At 35.1% G+C, this 19,043-nt stretch overlaps 2 protein-coding genes across 2 annotated transcripts in view; one reads left to right on the forward strand and one right to left on the reverse strand.

Annotated features, from left to right (window-relative positions):
- Positions 1-3,532: 3,532 nt before the first annotated feature.
- On the reverse strand, positions 3,533-14,959 carry LOC124367151 (venom plasminogen activator-like). Its single transcript, XM_046823800.1, has 5 exons — positions 14,667-14,959; positions 12,455-12,506; positions 8,193-8,284; positions 5,646-5,932; positions 3,533-4,122 (listed from the first exon to the last, which is right to left on the reverse strand). Exons 1-5 carry the CDS (start codon positions 14,913-14,915, stop codon positions 3,789-3,791), a joined length of 1,014 nt encoding a protein of 337 aa, XP_046679756.1. The 5' UTR covers positions 14,916-14,959; the 3' UTR covers positions 3,533-3,788.
- A 2,784-nt stretch (positions 14,960-17,743) lies between these two features.
- The window catches only part of LOC124368271, a 29,582-nt gene continuing 28,282 nt past the window's right edge, over positions 17,744-19,043 (forward strand). Inside the window, exons 1-2 of the mRNA XM_046825545.1 lie at positions 17,744-18,080; positions 18,229-18,327. Of these exons, the coding sequence (XP_046681501.1) occupies positions 17,889-18,080; positions 18,229-18,327 (291 nt within the window). The 5' untranslated portion in view covers positions 17,744-17,888. The remainder of the gene's footprint in view (positions 18,081-18,228; positions 18,328-19,043) is intronic.

Genomic DNA, 19,043 nt, shown 5'->3' on the forward strand with positions numbered 1-19,043 from the left:
TATCTGCGCTACAACCGCAGTTAATGTTACAGAAGTCTTCATGGTGAAGGCCTTCTTCTATCTGCGCTACAACCGCAGTTAATGTTACAGAAGTCTTCATGGTGAAGGCCTTCTTCTATCTGCGCTCCAACCTCAGTTAATGTTGCAGAGGTCCCCAGGGTAAAGGCCTTCTATCTGCGCTCCAACCGCAGTTAATGTTACAGAGGTCCCCAAGGTGAAGGCCTTCTATCTGCGCTACAACCGCAGTTAATGTTACAGAAGTCTTCATGGTGAAGGCCTTCTTCTATCTCCGCTCCAACCTCAGTTAATGTTGCAGAGGTCCCCAGGGTGAAGGCCTTCTATCTGCGCTCCAACCGCAGGTTGAGTTGACCAAGAGTTGACTAAGATGTTAATCGTGATTAGCTGAAGTTTAAACAACCAATAACCAATATGACCAAAAGTTATAATCTCTCTCTCTCTCCCTTCCTCTCTCTCTCCCTCACTCTATCTCTCTCCCTCTCTCTCTCTCTCTCCCACTCCCCCCTCACTCTCTTTTTCGCCCTCTCTCGTTTTTGTTGCAGGTTTTTGCTATTGTTCGAATTGCTTTTGTTTCAGGAAAGATTCGATGCAAATTTTTTAAAAGTTTGCCTTTGTGCGCCGTCCTCACTAAGCCAATGCGTAGGATAAGAGTGGTCAGATAACTTCGTAACTATGCCGTCGTCAACATTTGAGTCGCTCAATATTTGAATAGTTTCTTCAAAAAGTAAATGCCTGAGGATAACTTTGTGTCCAAGTGTCCAATTCACAAACAGAATTCAATGAATGTCAACTCCACTGTTTTTGCTTTGAGCTCTCTAACATCTTGAATTGAACTGGTGAGCTACACGAACGCCGTCTTTTCATGTTCTTTTTTAAACCTATTGAAACAGAGAGTCGTGTCATCAGCGTACTGGACGAGTCGCTCTTTGTGTACTGAAGAACCAACGTCGTTGACGTATATTAGAAAGAATACTGAACTAACAATGGTGCCCTAAGGAACTCCATAATTCAGCCCCTCTTCTCCAATCGAACGTCCGAAGTTTCTAAACATTATGTTTTATTACTAATGTACGATTTGAGCTTCTTGAGTGGCACTCTTCGAATCCCGTAATGTTTCAGTTTGTTAATGGGTGTTTGGTAATCAACACAGTCGAAAGCCTTTAAAATAAGCTGAGAAACACACAAAATGTCTCTTCGACTATCGATACTAATATCATATCGACCAGACGTACGGCTGGAAATATCGGAATCCAAATTGGCTTGTCGATAGTAGATTTTTTTAATGTACAAATCGAGTGAACCCTCCTTTTCGAAAATGTTGCTGAAGGACTGGCAGCATTGATATAAGGCGATAATTTTGGATAGAGAGTGGGGTCACTCTTCATGCAAATTAGAGGGACTTTTGCTATTTTGAGGGACAAGGGAAACGTTCTTAAGTGATAAAAGAATCAAGTATTCAAGTCGTCTCAGTACATACTTTGATCATTGTTTGAGAACCACGTTGAAACATTGTTTGAGTTTGTTGATTAGATTTGTAATGGAAAATCTCTCATCACTCTGGAAAATTCCTCTTCCATGACAGGAGTCAGAGCCATTGAAGCAACTGGACTCGTTGCTTTGAACTCATTAACAACCATTAGGACGGTTATATGTTTGTTTATGTTCAACAATGTTTAGTCAGATTCGTTTTTCAGTCGATTTTACTGTAAATAAATTCCCATGAAAGTTTTGAAATTTTTTTGACATGAGCAATGATTTGTTTACATCATAAGATTTTGCAGTTTTTTTTTTGTTTTTTTTTGTTTCTTGTAACCTTGAAAACAAAAGGTTTAAAATTTTTAATTGACGTGTTCTTGTTAATTCCAGAGAGAATGGTAATTTGTCTCTTGTTACTATGATATATTTAAAGGTCCATGAACAATTTTGGCACCTCGGTTTTTGTCGAGGTTTTTTTTAAGGAACAATCACGTCTAAGTGAGTGCAATTAAAGACTTCGAAACATTTAAATTGCATCTTAAGGTGATCTCCTAAATTTAGAAAGTTCCTATTTTCCTGTCAGAGTAGAAGTTGAAGAGTTTATATTTTGAATTAACGTTAATATAAAATAGCACAAAATAAAAGTTGGAAACTAATTGTTGAATCTGTAATATTATTTTAGATATTATAAATATGTCTTGAGAATCCATATTTTACTAACAGCAAGAGGAGCTGCACTTGCAATATGCCAAAACAGGAATAGTAGGCAAAATTTTAAACTTTGTGATCGTATAATTGAATTTTTTGTTTGTCAAGTTCAATTATACAATTTATTTTGATAAAGTTGAATAGTGTTTCATTGTATTTGCTTTGCCGATTTTTTGTTTTCAAAACTTAACTTTAATTAATCAATAATAAATACAATATTATTTTAATCATGACAAGTTCAAAACAAAATGAAAGTAAAAAAGTTTTTGATTAGATTAGATTTAAATTTTGAAAACTTAAAAACTATTTTTAATCATGTTTTTCAATTTTTGAAGATTTGTTGTGAAAAATTACATAAAATCAATAAACCCTCTGTGTCTAAACTTTACTTGGTTCTTTATTTATAGTCCTAATCTACCTTAAAATTTAAAGATAATTCTAATCATACAATAGTTTGGAAGCGAATCAATTAATTATTCCTCTATAACCTTTCTTCATTTTTTCTTATGTTCTTTGGATACTAGCTTTGGTTACACTAGTTACACAGGAGATAAATCATTCATACTTACAAGGTGTGCCGAGGTCCAGTGGACTATTTCAGCTAGTTCTGAGGTCCGCCGCTAGGGCTGAGCCACGTAACTTTTATTGTTACTCTTCAAATATTGCTATTTTATTGTTAACTTTTATTGCTACCTGACCTCGCTCTCCACATACGGAAGTATGAGCGCTCACTATTATCGTGCCATTTCATAAAATTTAATGAGTTGTATAATAATACAATAACAAATAATAGTAAAAAATTCATACAAGTACTTTTGTTGTGTCAACTTATATTGCATGTCTGAAATCGATACTGTGTTCCAAGATGGCTGATCGTTCTGTACCCTAACGCTTTGTGGGTCTAATGTCACTAGGTATTTATGCGTTGGTCCCTCCTGATTCTTAGAGGAAAATTTCTTGATCTCAACTGCACATAGCAAAATAAGCCATTAGCTTTACTCTTTAACTTATTTCTATTTAGATGACCCACCCACTGTAGTTTGCTTAGTTAGACACTTCGCCCCATAAATCTTCAACATTCTCCGAGACGTCAACATTTACAATTTCAATCTCAGCATCTCACATCACACACACATCATACCAAGTCAACGTCCAACTAAGCTCCTTAAGTGACTTCGATGTCATCTTTTCTGATATGCTATCAGATCACTTCAGTAAAGTAAGTGAGATTTTTCAAAATGAATTATTTACATTTACTGAAAATTTTTCTTGTTTAATATTGCCTCAGAAAAAGAAAATAAGGGCACCAATAATAAAACAGAACAAGAACAACTGTTTTGAACGTATTTATTACCTATTTCCAAATACAAAAGACAGTTGAATTTTAAAGTTCAGAAAATAACTTAGGTTCACACGTCCGTTTATTACTTACCCTTAATTCATCATTTTATTTCCCTTTTATTAATTAACTTTCTCCTGTGGCTGGATGATGTGTCTTAAGCCTCGTTCAAGGGGTTGACTTCGTCTCTTGATCCTCTACTAAAGAAGCTGTTCCGATCCAACATTTCCAGAAATCACTCTCCAACCTATTTAGCATTGTCAACAGGTTTGCAATGCTGGTCGGTGAGAGGGTAGCCGGGTATGTGTTGGTGCAGCCACTCGCTGAAGTAGCAGAGGTCGGTGAACACACTCATGGACATGTCACTGCCACAATCGTGGGGTTCGTCTTCCTTGGGATGACAGCAATCGTGGGTGGTGTGACTGTCGGAAGAGTTGTGGTCGTGGGTCTCGTAATGGAACACCGTGGTGGATATTCCTCGGAGCCGGTCGTTGCACATCAGCGTTCCCCCGTTGTCCCCACAGCAGAGACCAGTGGAGGTGCCAATGTTGTTACAGAGGAAAATGTTCTTCACACTGATGCTGCGACAGAAAAAGCTTTGGGCTGCAGTATTCCGCAGAATGTCAAAAAGACTCAAGCAGAAAGGAACTTTAAAATATTTTGGTAACATTGAGATTGTGAAGGAAACATGTTTTTCCGGACATTTGCCATCGTTCAGTGATACATGAAATCAGTGACACTCTGTTTCGAGATCTGAAATCTCATACCATCCTCAGGTGGATAACTAATCTAACACACTGCAATATAGGTTCAACTAAAATAAGTAAGCTCTCAGTAGTTGGTCTTTCAGTGCAGGCCTGTTGTACATTCAGACCTGTATTCCTTAGTTCGGTTTTAATAATTTTGTGTATTAGGACTTTGTTTTTATTAAGTGCATGATTTAGAGATAGAGATAGCTTGCCTGGAGTTGACACACAACATACTGGTTGTGATTTCTGACTGTGTCACAACGCTCTGGTATAATTGTTTTTTTTTTTTATAATTCAGTCTGTAGTTATGTGTTGGGTTCCTTACTCACCTGAGGAAGAGATCATATTGCATGTCTTGAACGTAGTGTATTACTGAACGATATAACATTTTTTTAACTCCTTTTACCGGTTTGGGTCACGTCAGTGTCAGTGTCGTAACTCCCTGCGGGTCTTGGAAATTTGAAAATTGAGATATCAAGATTCAACAAATTACTGGATACAACTCTGAATTGAGTGCAATAGTATGTCACACCGTATATTAGGCTTAAAATATGGGTGTGTCACCTCATAAATAATATTATTAAAAGCTGACAGGCTATAAACCTCTCGTACTCGCTTAGGACGGTGGTCAAAGACTTGTTGCTGACCGCGTAATTGTGGTACCTGTGGGAAGCATGAGGGTGGGTGGCGTGAATGGTTCAATTATTAAGGTTACAACTTGATTTGTTTGGCAACTGAAGTGGCGAATTTATTCAAGCTATTAATGTATTGTTTTGGATTAATGCTATTTCAGAATTGTTATATTCGTACCTTAGTTTAAAAGGTATTTTACATTAGTTTCGTATAATTGTAAGTATGTTATAAAATTGTAAGGTAATGCTAATAATATTGTTTATATTTTTACATATTATCCTTTGAGGTTTAGTGGGGGTCAAGGGGGCTGAAACAGTCATAACCCTGTTTCAAAAATAAAGCCATATTTTATTTTATATTCGTTTATAAACGCCCAAAAACGCTTCCCTCAAGAACGAATACAAGTATGTAAGAGTTTAGTGCTAGTAGTTTAAAAATTTTTCCAACCACCAAGACAAACTTACAAGCATTTGATCAGACTCAGAGAGATCAAATCTTTTTGATATGGTCTGAGTGTTGACTCTGTGGAAGGCAGATATGTTTTCCAAATCTCACGGCCTGCCGAATAAAGTATGTTGAAGCAGCTCCACGATTCGATGCAAAGTGCCAGTTATGTTTCTCCAAACTTTCGAGCTTCAGATTTGAACTCTGAGCTCAAATATTTCGACTGTGCTCGCACCATACCTCCAAACTACCAGCTAAGGAAAATTAGAACCACTCACATGTTGAAAGGAGACCGGATAGATCGCACTTTCTCTAGGCAGTAACAGTTTTTCACAACTGTGATTTGCTGTTCCTTTATAGTATTGTACAGCTGGTTGTTGCTATAACGCGGCGATTCTCCGTACCCATAGATGGCACAGCTATGCGACATCCAGTTTCCTCCGTATAGCGAATGGAAATCTCTGATGTCCCAGGGGTACTCGCGCGTTTCCATCTTTTTCTTAAAATTCGATTTCTGCAGGCGTACCACATCAACGTGCTCAGTCTTGTTGAAAGGGGGTTCCACCTAAAAACAAAAAGAAGTTGTTGATTAAATTATACCTAGTAAAACCCTTCAGCATTGTATGCCTTATTTCAACTTATACCTTGCTTGTATAGATGAGCCGCTTTTAAAGCGACCTGCGCGAAGATTTCTTGCGCATAGGAGAGGAGGGAGGAGCAGGAGCTCGACCACGTCTACCGCAACCCCCTCTATCACTGTTCGATATATTTCCTTTACAAGACACAAGTGGGAACCGAGTACTTTGCTTCCCTGAGTTGGTGTTTTGAAGCAGCACGCTATGTTTTGTTATTCTCGTCGTTATGGAATAACTAATATTGTGATTTATGTTAAGAATAGTCCATCGCATCTATTTAATATGTTAGTGTAACTAAGAAGTATTTTAACAAATGTTTATTGTTAACAGGTGTTGTTATTATTACTGGGTTTGTAAAACAGGTGTTATGTAACACATACCCTACGAGTAGTAAATTGGCAAACGAGGAGTGGGTTGGTAAGGAATCTCTCTCTCTCTCTCTCTCTCTCTCTCTCTCTCTCTCTCTCTCTCTCACTCACTCACTCACTCACTCACTCATCCCCCTCGCACTGTTAACAGTTAACAGGTCGCTTTCAAAGCGGCTCATCTATAGTAGCTATTGGCTTAGCGTTTTTGACTGTCTATCTGTCAGCAGAAAACAAACTGATATTTTTTAACTTGAAATTTTGTATGAAGCTCATTTCCATATAGGTAACACAGAGTTCTATGATGGTACACGTCCTGTCATGGGATTTAGTTAACATTTTTACGTTGGTGTTATTGGTAACCATTAAACAATAAAATAGCTGAATAAAAAAATTGTAACAAATTCAATACAATCATCAGAGATTTTTTTAAAGTGACATATAACACATGTAGCCTAACTAACCCAACACATATAACATCATATTTCGATCATTTAGTGTTTGTATTTTTATTACTTAACCACTACTATGAAACACAACTGAATAAAAATGTTAATGTATTATGTGGCAAGATATCTCGAAAAAGGTTTCCTCTGTATGCTTTAAATTTTGCGTGAAATTTCATTTCGACTATAATGGGTTTCTTTGATGCGTATTTTAAGAGTCAACTTCTTCTTTGTGTGAATTTCCGTTTGTCTATCTGTTACAGGACATATGAGCTATGGATTTGAACTTTCATATGCAACCTCTGAAGCCTTTTACAACACGTGGTATCAGCATATCAGAGAAATATTTACTCTGTAGGTTTTACATTTTGCATGAATTTTCATTGACAAAGATGAGGTTTATGATGGTGCATGTCCAACCATGGAATTTGGCTGAACATCATTGAGTCCTATCAGTAGGCTAACACAATTTGTTTTGTTAGCCAGGGAGTGTACAGATTTATTTTATTTTCCGTCTGTTTTATGTGTGTTCGCAAGAAACCTTGTCATAAGTAATTAATGGTTCCAGATCTCACTGTAGCATATACATTCAATTCAATAGAAGAGATTCAAAGAATGATTTACTACTCCTCTTACATATCTTCAAAGGTGAGCAAACGAAATCAAAATAATATAACTTTTTGGTTCAGCACATCGATTGCAGTTCTTCTAGTGGTACTCCTATGGCTGAGGATCAGCAATAATATTCAACTCGTGGGCTGATAATATTCATCCTGTGTTTGTCTGTCTTCCGCTGAATGAGAACTTTTTTAACAATTTCTACGTTGGTATCATCGAGTTTAATGACGGTGAATGTCCCTCTATGGGAATTTGCTTAACTTTAGCGAATTTAACTGTGCTCAGAATATTTCGAGAACGTTTTGAGTCACAGACTTGTTTTGTATGTACAATCGCTCACGGAGGGTGATACGATCTTCTGTCTGTCTGTCTTCCGATGGATATCTCGAGAACTGATAGAGCTATAGACTTGAAACTTTGAATAGAAATCCATTTGCTTGGTTGTAACATTGAGACCGATGATGTTGCATCTCTGTAGTAATTGGCCGAGCGTCAGCGAGGCCTAACTTTTCGCAGCATATCTTGAGAACGGCTAACGTTACAATCAAGCTTCTACGGAGAATTGTTTCTCGGGTTTTCTGTACACCGTTACGTAATGTTCTCAAAGAAAGTCACAGTACCCTTCTAGCAAAACCTGTTATGGATCCTGACAAGTATGTGTGACCTGCTTGGTCACCTGCTTGTGTCCTGACTTGGTCTTGGCCTGCAAACCCTAAATCATCCCCACAGTTAGACGTTAGTGAAACGCTATATAAACTTACTTGTATTATAGCGAGATCTTTTACGAAGTTCTCTGACCAGGAATAACCATGGTGTATAAATAATCGCTTGCTTTCTCGTAGTTGAATTTTCCCTGAAAAATTATAAAACGAGATCATGATGGAAAGTCATTTTTATACGGGTAACTCAAGAATTACAAGTACTAGTTGCCCTAATTAGAAGTAAAAAACTAAAATAATAAAATAAAAATTAATAAATTTCAAAGAGATCGATATCTGCAATAAAGTATGAATTGTACTGCTATGTAGTGCAATTTTATATCATATGTACACATTCGCAACCCTTTGTTCATTACTGCATAGTATCAGTTTACTCCGATGGTCTGTTTTATTTGCCAGATAATTACAGATTAAGTTGTTGTAATGTCCTTCAGACGAGACCGCGTTATCGTGATTATAAGTTGTCTCGAAAACTGGCTAATACCGTTGCGATTTTATTTTAGGCGAGTTCGAGAGCCCAAAAACTTTGATTACAACTTCGAGTACTTTCAATATTCGTGATTTAGAATTTTCTAATGACATGTCTTCTAATCTTACTTTTCCCGATTAGAGCTGTCGGGCCAAGATGCTGACGTCCGCGTGTGAGTCGATATCGACGTGAAGGGTAGTTAAAAGTAAATTATTAGGTTCCTATGCAAAATTTCACAGAGCATTGGAACTATTAGACCCACCCTCAAGATATCATTTACGTTCAATGCTACTCTATTTGGCAGCAACGTGGCAACATATTATTTTATTGTTGCATCTAAAAGTGGTGCTTATAGGTTTTACAATTAAACTTATCAGTAAAAGTCGAAAATCTAGTATTTATGACTTCGCCCTCAGTGATATCCATCAGATGTTTTTCGTCCATTCGGTACAGAATATATATAACTTTATATAAACTTTTGTGATTAAATTTTAATAGAAATTAAATTCGGCTGTAGCTATTTATATAAATTTAATAAATGTAAAAAAATGTCGTTTGACAGGTATTTGGTCTTCCGATCATATGTTAGTTTAGTTATTTAAACGCATATGTGACGGATACGGCCAAATACAAAATAATTGAATCGTAAAAAGTAAGGGCTCTGTGGTGTAATGGTAGCACATTCACCCGGCAAGTGAGAGATCCGGGTCCGAGTGCCGGCGGAGCAAGTACTTTTTGTGATTGAGTGCGTACTGAAATTATATATATATATATATATATATATATATATATATATATATATATATATACTAATCACTGTGTAGAATAGAAGAAAGCAAAAGAACTATTTTTCACTTCTATATTTCGGGGGATTTAATACCCCCGTCTTCAGGAAGTTTAAAAATATTTATATAAAAATATAACACGTGAACAAGAATTAATAAAACATAAATGTAAACACAGTGCATAAGATTTTATAGTCCAGCTGACGTGAAATTTTTCTAATTCAATCTTGTTGGAACAATTGATTTTTATAAAGGGTGGAATACAACTTGTAATTTATGACAAATTTTGAATGTATTAAAATTATTTAAAAAGTTATCTTAAATTTAGACCAAATGGATTTTTTGTCTTCAACATAATTTGATGAGCTTGCTCCATATGCTTTAATTTTAATCTGTTGTAGTTTTCATCAGGGCATTGTGGTAGTTGGTGTATTCCTTTTAATTTAAAACACTCTTCAATTTTGTCTTGTTTATGTTCTAAACAATGTCTTGCCAATGGTTTGTCTCCATCTTTATGGAAAATGTCAAACCTCTGCCCTGTCATACGGATTCTTAAATGGTTCGATGTTTGGCCAATATATTGCTTGGAGCAAAACTTACAATTAATTTGGTATATTACATTTTTTTAATTACAGTCAATTTTACCAATTATAGGATAGGTCATTCCAGTACTACCTATATTCTCTTGAAGAAGTCATAATTTTGCATGTTCCACATCGTGATTTTTTACATGGATCACATCCTTTTCTTGTATAGTTGATAGATTTTGGAACTAGTGCGTTAACAAGCTTGTTTTTCAAATTTGGAGGTCTTCTAAAAATTACTCGAGGTGCTTTTGAAATAAAATTTGAAGTGTAAGGGAACTTTTAAGTAAATGAAATCCAATTTTTATAATAGAACTAATTTTGTGTAGACCAGGGAAGAATTGAGTAATAAATTTAGGTTCGTTTGAATATTCATATGAATTTTTTGGACATTTTGGTTTATTAATTTTATTTTTGACAATTTTTTCGGGGTAATCCAAATCTTTGAAGGTTTTACCCAATTTTTCAATGTAGTTTAAGAAATCAGATTGGCTGCTGCATAGTTTCTTTGCTCTTACTGATAAACTTTTTGGAATGGATTTTTTGACGTACATTGGGTGACAGCTGGAGAAATGTAGGTTATTCATAGTGTTAGTCTCTTTTATGTGTAATTTAGTTTTGAGAAATCCAGATTCAATAAAAATATCTAAATCTAGAAACGTGACTTTAGATTTCGAATACATCCATGAAAATTTTAAAGAAGAGAAATCTTGAAGATCATTAAGAAATTGTGTTAGTAAATCGACTCCATGATCCCAGATGAAAAATATCATCTATATAACGTAGCCATTTCAAAGGTATTAAGCGTTGTGTATCTAAAAATTCTTTTTCAAATAAACCCATAAATAGACTTGCGTAAGATAGGGCCATTCTAGTTCCTATTGCAGTACCAGAAGTTTGTATAATTTTGGTTATTGAATTTAAAATTGTTCATAGTAAGTATCATTCTGATTAACGTGATAATAAATTGTGTTGTAGGTTTAGTATTATTTGGTCGTGAATTTAAAAAATATTCTGCTGCTTTTACTCCATCTTCATGTGGGATGTTAGTGTAAAGGGAATTGACATCCACTGTTACTAAAATACAGTAGAGTCATCAGGTAATGGTTGGTTGATAGAGGAAATTTGATCGATGAAATGCAATGAATTTTTTACATATGATGGAAGAGATTTTACATGTGGTTGCAACTGATCATCAACAAAAGACGATATCCTTTCAGTCGGTGACCCGTAACTGGATACAATGGGTCTCCCAGGGGGGGTTTTGGATACTCTTATGAATTTTGGGGAGTGTATAAAAAATGGGGGTGCGAGGTTTTATTGGTGAAAGCAAAGCTATGTTTTTTGAAGATATATCTTGTTCTGGACCATTTCCCTCGAAATATTCTTTGATTTTATCATTAAATTTAACGGTTGGGTCTTCATCTAAAGTTTGATATGTATCATGGTCTGACAATTGCTTTTGTGCTTCTTTAATATAATCTTCTAAATTTTGAATAACAATTTTGTTCCCTTTATCGGCAGGTAGAATGATGATGTCTGTATTATTTTTTAATGACTTTATTGCTTTTAATTGGTGTGGACTGAGGTTTTCCTTTGTATTTAATGACTTTTTAAACTCAGGGTTGGATAAATTAAACAGAACTAGGTTGATAAACTGTTCAACAGGGGGATCCGGAGGTAGAGGAGGAGGGTCCCAACTTGATTTTGTTTTGAATTTTTCTAAACATGGAATAATATCAGAGTTTAATGTTTCTTGCTGTTTACTGAAGAAGTATTTTATTCTTACATCTCTAGCAAATGCTAGAGCATCATTCAATAAATTAATTTGATTAAATTGAGGGGTCGGACAAAAAGTAAGACCCTTTGAAAGAACTTCCAGTTCTGCCTTTTTTGGAGCATAACTTGTAGGTTTACATTTAAGTGAGATTTTTGTACATTCGCTTGCTGCTCATCGTTGAGATTAGATTACTTAAATTGTGGTTGTTCGTAGTTAAAAGATTCCGATTCAGTTTGTGACATTTCATTATTTAAATCAAATTGTGACATATATTTCCATTTTGTTGGTATTTCATTACCTAATTCTATGTTTTCTTTACAGATACATAAAAGTTTACATTTGAGTTTTTCTGTTTTGTTTGTCATAAAACTTTGTTGATTTTTTATTATGTTATTTATATCAATGAATTTACCGTGTTCTTTAGCTAATTTTTTATATGAAATAAGTACTAGATTTGACAGGTCAAAGCTAGTTTTTACTGCAAGAATTTCAACATCTTCATGCATAGATGGTGGTAGTCCAGAGAAAGGAAACTTCGGACTTAGTCCACGAGGTGTCAAACCAAAAGACAAAAGTACACTAAGAAACATAATGTGACAATTTATGTTAACAATTTTAAATTAAATTATATATATATATATATATTTCTGTAAAATTCTGAATAACATTTTATCTCTGTTACTTACCAGTTGTAACATCATTTTGGTTGAATTTCACTTTCTCAGAGCCAGCCATCACCTTTATACAAAACACAATTTGAAAAAGTGCGAAAGAACGAACAAATACGTTACAAAATAAATGTCTTTCTTTAAGTGAATTTGTGGCTAGAGTAAAGATGTCTACTCAATGAAAAAGCTCAAAAAGACTACATTCTCTTCCGACTGAACTTATTTATTTTGTCAGGTTTGTTACTTACTAAGAAACGTACACAGGAGAACATAACTATAGATTATGTGCTTCCAGTCACATATCCACTAATTATATGTATTTATCTCAAATTCTGTCACCTACCAATATTCACATATTCCTCAAATACCCGTTCTTTTAATTTGGCAGATGGTACGGGGATATACATATATATATATATATATATATATATATATATATATATATATATATTGATATATATTGAAAACCAGTATTTTTGCTAGGTTACTCTCTCCCTAACCCTTTATGATTATGTACATATTAAATACATATTTGTATTACTTGTCACCTGAGGAAGCAACCTCACAGAGTCAGCATCCTTCAGGAGGATCCGCTCTGTAGAATGTGTGATGAGCAGGATGAAACTGCCGAACACTTGCTCTTTGCTCTTATGCTCTTTGATTGCCCTTCAATAGCAAGGGAGCGGTATGCCATCTTTGGTAGTTTGGACAAGGGTGGTGAATTTCCCCTGGAGGACCTGATAGGTTGTTTCCGGCGGTTTGTGGAACTGCTGAAATCATAGACTGATAGGCCTATGGTGTGCTTCCGGGGTACGCAAAAGGCCCTTGAGGCATAAGTGCATGGCAGTAGGCAGCCCCATAGAAGCTGATGAAGAAGTTAACAGCTACGACCATGTTTTAGTTTAATGTTGAGGTACACAATTAATCACCATTAAATCATAACACTTTGAAATTTGAATCTGAGACAGTTTCTGACAAGTAGACCAGTACATGACAAGGATGTTCAGAAAGTGAGAGGAATTTTATCTTTGCTCATCATCTCACCAAGCTCATGGCGCAAATTAACATTAGAATCGAGTAAAGGGTTACAATCAGGAAGAATGTAACGGTAATCGTTCCATTTTTCCATAAAAATAGGCGACTTCTATGAGCAACATGGGTAGGATGAAACACTTAAACACTTAACCCTGGAAGCGTCTATCAGAAATTCTAAAGTATGCTCTAATTTTTGTACTTTTTACAGAGTCTATTTGTAAATTTCGTATAAAATCCTATATGTAGTATATTTATAAAGTGTTATGTATCATTTTTCTTACTAAGAATCAGAGAATAAGCTAAATAGTTTTGAAGTAAAAATAAAAATATATTTATTTGTACAGCATATATTATATTTGGTATTTGAAATGTGAAAAATATCTAATTTATGTGCATTATAATAAAGTATACGATTTTTCAACAGCCAAATTGTAGGAAATTTAGTTGTAAATATAAATATACTGTTATGAGACTCAAAAATAAAAATTGAAATAATTGTTATGTTTATAGTGAAAAGAGCAGTGGTAAATTTTTACCCATTTTCAGTTGGCAACACAATAAAATAACGAATATAAAATTGACTCTCTTGGAAATTAATCTGTTTTTTCTATCTTTTTATGAAGTTAGTTGATGTATAACAGAGTATAAATCTGTTTTTTATTAAAAAAAAAAAGAAAAAAGGTACAATACTTCCACTTCAGACTCATCAAAGCCAGTCATGCCATATTCCATTTCAATGTCATGAATATCACTCGATATACAAGGATAACCCATTCTGAAGTATTATATCATCAACACTGTATGATTAAACTTTGCTCAATTCAAATCAAAAACTACTGAACAAAGAACAAAATGATTCGTTTACAAACAACAATTTCCGCTGCACAGAGGTTAACAACGAAAACTGGAAAAACCACATAGATTTTAAACTAGAAACAGGCTTAAATTAAATTAAAGACCTCTAAACATTAAAATAAACTAATAGGCTTTCGATTAACGTACAGTTTAAAGGTCTTTAACGGGTACTAATGCCTTTAGCGGTAAAATACAAATCGACCCCTTTAGGGGTCGATCGCACTTTGAGAGTTACGCGATCGACACCAAGCGGATCGGTCGATGCTTCCAGAGTTAATCGAGGTGCAACAACACACATTTTCAATGGCAATAATAAAGGATCAACAAGTTTCTGACGTACCATGACGGACTTATCATCCTCGGTGAGGATGCCGTGCAAGTCGTAGAGGCAGTGAGCTGCAGTGAGGACGTACTCTAGATGGACCAGGGTGCCCGAGCAGTAGAACTTGTTTTTAGTGCCGAACACAACTGTGGCGAAGGGAGCTTTGTTTATCGTCACCGATCTCTTACGCTGCGACCAACCTTTTTCAAAATTAACGCCACTGAATGGAAAAACTGCAAATGCCAAATATACTGTTAACATTTTCATTTCAGAGTCAAACACAAGAACGCTTTTGAGGTTAACACCCCACGAGTTTTAGTTTTAATTGATCAGCTGATGAGTTGGCGGCCTATACGAGTGGAAAGCAGTCGTTTGTAGCTTACCCGTAGATATTGAACTTCCTGATATGACTGTAATATAATAATAATAATCTCTTTATTGCATTCTTTTAACAATTTTTACATCGTATCGCAATCGTCAATAGTTTAAGTCAATTTATATGATTTCATTTACACATTCACACACCTTCATACTAACAACTCACACACTCATTCAAGACACAATCGCATTCACCTCAGAAAGAAAACCTTAAATTTAATTCAATTCAGTTCAATGTTTTATTCCATAAAAGACAATATAAATTTCATCGCAATCGTCATGACATTTAAAAGCTAAAAGTTTGCATTCATCATTATAGTGGCTCTCATTCAGACTTACAGTTTTTCATTCACCCAATTCTCATGCATTACATAATTTTCCCACTCTAATCACGTGGCTAGCCAATTATGTGGTCCCCCAATCGTTTGCCATGAACTCGTCTGTACTGTAAAAATCTGTCGAGGTCAGCGCGGTTTTCAGGCGAGTTTTAAATGCCTTAGGCATTGTGGCATTTTTTTATCAAATTTGGAAATTTGTTGACGATGAACTCCTGCCTGCTAAGACAATCGTTCATAAGCCACCGTCCTGTGTCTTCCAGTACGGTAGTTATTCCTGTCTCTAGTGTCATAAGAGTGTACGTCACTATCTCTTATGACCTCGCATTTATTCTAACTACTTTTTTCTGCAGGGTGATCATTCTATGAAAGTGTATGTTTGCACAACCTCCCCCCAAGATCACTCCGTAGGAGAGATTTGGGTAGTTTATTCCATAATATTCAGTCATCAGTACCTGAATTGGGCAGTATTTGGAAAGCTGCCTCAGAACATAAATACTTGAAGGCAGTTTTGAACAGACATTGTCGACGTGAGAATTCCATATCAGCCCTCTATTGAGATAGATCTCAAGGAATTTAGTCGAGAGGACGTGTTCGACTTCAGTTTCATCCAACATGACTTGGATTCCAATTTGAGTCTGTATTTCGCAAACAAAATTTGATAAAATTTGACTTTGATGGGTTTGTTTTGAGCTCGTTGAAGTGCTGGATTGTATTGTTTAGCTCCGTGAATCACAATTTCCAGTTCTGGGATTGACTTTGAGCTGAAACAGAGAGTCGTGTCATCTGCGTATTGGACAATTTACCCTTTATTAAGCGACGAGCCAGCGTCATTGACATACAATAAGAAGAGAAGCGGGCTGAGTACGGACCATTGAGGGACTCCACAGCTCAGGCACTCCTTCCCTTGATTGCATGTTTGAAGTTTTGACGAATTTGTTCTATTACTAATCCTTGGACACCAAAAGGGGTTTGAGACGCGTTTTACATTGATTTTGATTATTGTAAAATTTGATTTCTTTAGGGAGCCTTGTTGGTTGATTTGACACCCACTTCTTGCGGTAGATGTTGCGCTAATGTCAGTCTGCGTTGATGAGTTTGAAAGTTGTCCTTGCCTCTAGTTTCATATTGATGAACGTTTCTGCCACGAATCAAGGAGCACCTTGATATGCAGTACATGATCACCTCAAAATATAGAGGCAGGTCAAAGTCATAAATCTGAACTCCATAGAACACTTAGCTGCCCATAGATGTGGAGGCGAAAATCTCCTCCTTTTAATGGTACAGAGTCGTGGATGCGGAATCAAGCAACATCAAGCGTAGCTGCTGCATGAATACATAACATAACCTCCAAGCTGTCTTTTAAAATTGGTTTCACCGAATGTTTAAAAATATTATTGTGCTTTTATAACGTAATTCAAGAGCCAAAAACTGTAAACAAATCAAACAATCTAATTATTGTGGTAAATTTAGATTGCCGCTGAAAGACAGGTAAACAATGTTCAATACCTTAATAAGTAGTTATCAGAGGCATGAAGAATTAAACAATCTTTTCAAAAACGGCTAGGAAGAAGATATAAAGTATTCTATTATATCATTATCATTCTATCATAATAATTATACTAGGAAAAAATATTGTTAATGACGTTAAATGTACTTGGGAAGTCCACCCAAAATCGTGAAAAGACAAGGTTATAAGTTTATATGCATTGTACTGTGCATAAGTGGTTGAGAGAAGATTTTCCACCAAGTGCTGTGCCGACATTCATTCATTTTTGAAGTCTTTCCGATATTCTATCTCATATTGAATCGACGCTTGGGACGAACCACTGAGCTAAAAGAAGAGCCTGCACAATATATATGTACATAATATACATAATACATAAAAAGGACATGTAAATAACTCTATCGGCGTAATACGAAGGCCGTCCCTGGTAGCTGAGTGGTTAGCGTCTACGCTTCTTACCCCAGAAACTCGGGTTCGAATCCCGATATGGGCACGGTGTTTTTGTACGCTACCAAATAATTAACTGAGCCTAGCTGCAGTAACGTGAAAAGGCTAGAACCTTCAGATTACTCAAAAATGTCTAGTCAACTCTTCGGTGTTACGTCAGAGTTACTGGTGGAACTGTAATTGCTTGCACACAGCTTCTTTATCATCGGAAAACTGTGCAAATTTGCTTTATAAAGGGGTACTCACAGAACAGAGAAGTGAGTCATACTTCATCAGATGGTTTTTTTTCTACATACATAATGATTAGTGGAGATTCTCTTTTAAGATAAACCGCTATGGTTGGTTTGGACATGTTAAAGGCTCAGCTGATTAAAATATTAGAGTTTATTATTGCCATATGACTCTTAATTCAGCTTATTTATTGCAATCCAAAAATTTATAAAAATGTGTTTATTTCACTTCAAGAGACGTTTTTGCGTCAACAATTTCTTCATATTGTTAATCGACTCTTGGGTTTGCACTTGTTCTGTTTTTTGTTTACAAGTTCGGGGAATTAGTTTTAGAAAGTAAGGCATGGCGCGAGGGAAAAGAGCTAAAAGTAAACTGTTTAAGAAATGCCGAGACGAAGAGGAGAAGCAGAAACCAGAGCAGTTGAAAAATGAGGGGACGAAAAAGGTGGAGGAGAAATGTTCGAGTCGTACACACTCTTACTTCAAAAGTGAAGAGCTGCAAGAAGTTTGTGCAGTGCTAAGTGTTGAGGAATTAGTAAGTTAACATTTTTATTTACATATATTTTTATATTAAATTATCAAAATGTATACGAGTTAATTGTTTACAACCAACAGAAGTAGATTAGTGATACATTTAGTAATTTACTCACTTGTTTTGAACTTAAGCGATTCAGTTTGTACAGGGAGAGAACCACTGCTTTCTGGGAGCTGTAGTTATTGGAAAATTTGATATTGTGAAGAAGCTTCTAAAAGATGGAGTCTGCATTGACACAATGGATGAAGTAAGTCTTCAAAATTCAAAATGGTTCTCTATATAAATTGCTGCTTTGTTTATTTGTTCAAATACTTTCTCCTAATATTGTGTAAGTAGAAAATTGTATTATAACGTTACAATTTGAAGGAAAATGTTGATGTTACTCTTGAAAAACAGTAAAATTTAACTTTAGTAATAATATTTTACTTGCTAAAACAATAAAATTATCGTGTAGAAAAACCATATCAATAATAAATTCTAGATTTACTGTAATTCTCAAGTTATATACTAACAAATATAAGTTCCTATTTGATTTAATTTTATAGTACAGTTTTACAATGACATTTTAATATAAATTTAAAACAAACACCCCAATAATATACTTTGTTATTTCTGTGAGGCCTTTCGTGCTTATGGAACACATCATCAGACCCACATAACTGAATAAAAGTGGTTGCAATAATAATAAAACAATGTTGTACTGAATTTCATTAAAACTACAAGGAGATAATGTTATATGGCAGGACAGTATGTCTTTGTCTATGTACTCGTATATATAAAAAATAAAGTTGATATTTAGTTAGATTAAATAAAGTAACGGTGAATTTTGATAAGGTCCAGGTTCATTATTTACCAGATTATTTTGGTTCTTCTTTATTAAAATTGTTTCATATGCATCGAGGATTTTTTTTATTTTGGACTTCTTTCAATAAACTTGCATTTGGAAAAGGGTAACTAGTTTAA

The sequence above is a fragment of the Homalodisca vitripennis genome, chromosome 8 (genome assembly GCF_021130785.1).
Source record: "Homalodisca vitripennis isolate AUS2020 chromosome 8, UT_GWSS_2.1, whole genome shotgun sequence".
NCBI lineage: Eukaryota > Metazoa > Arthropoda > Insecta > Hemiptera > Cicadellidae > Homalodisca > Homalodisca vitripennis.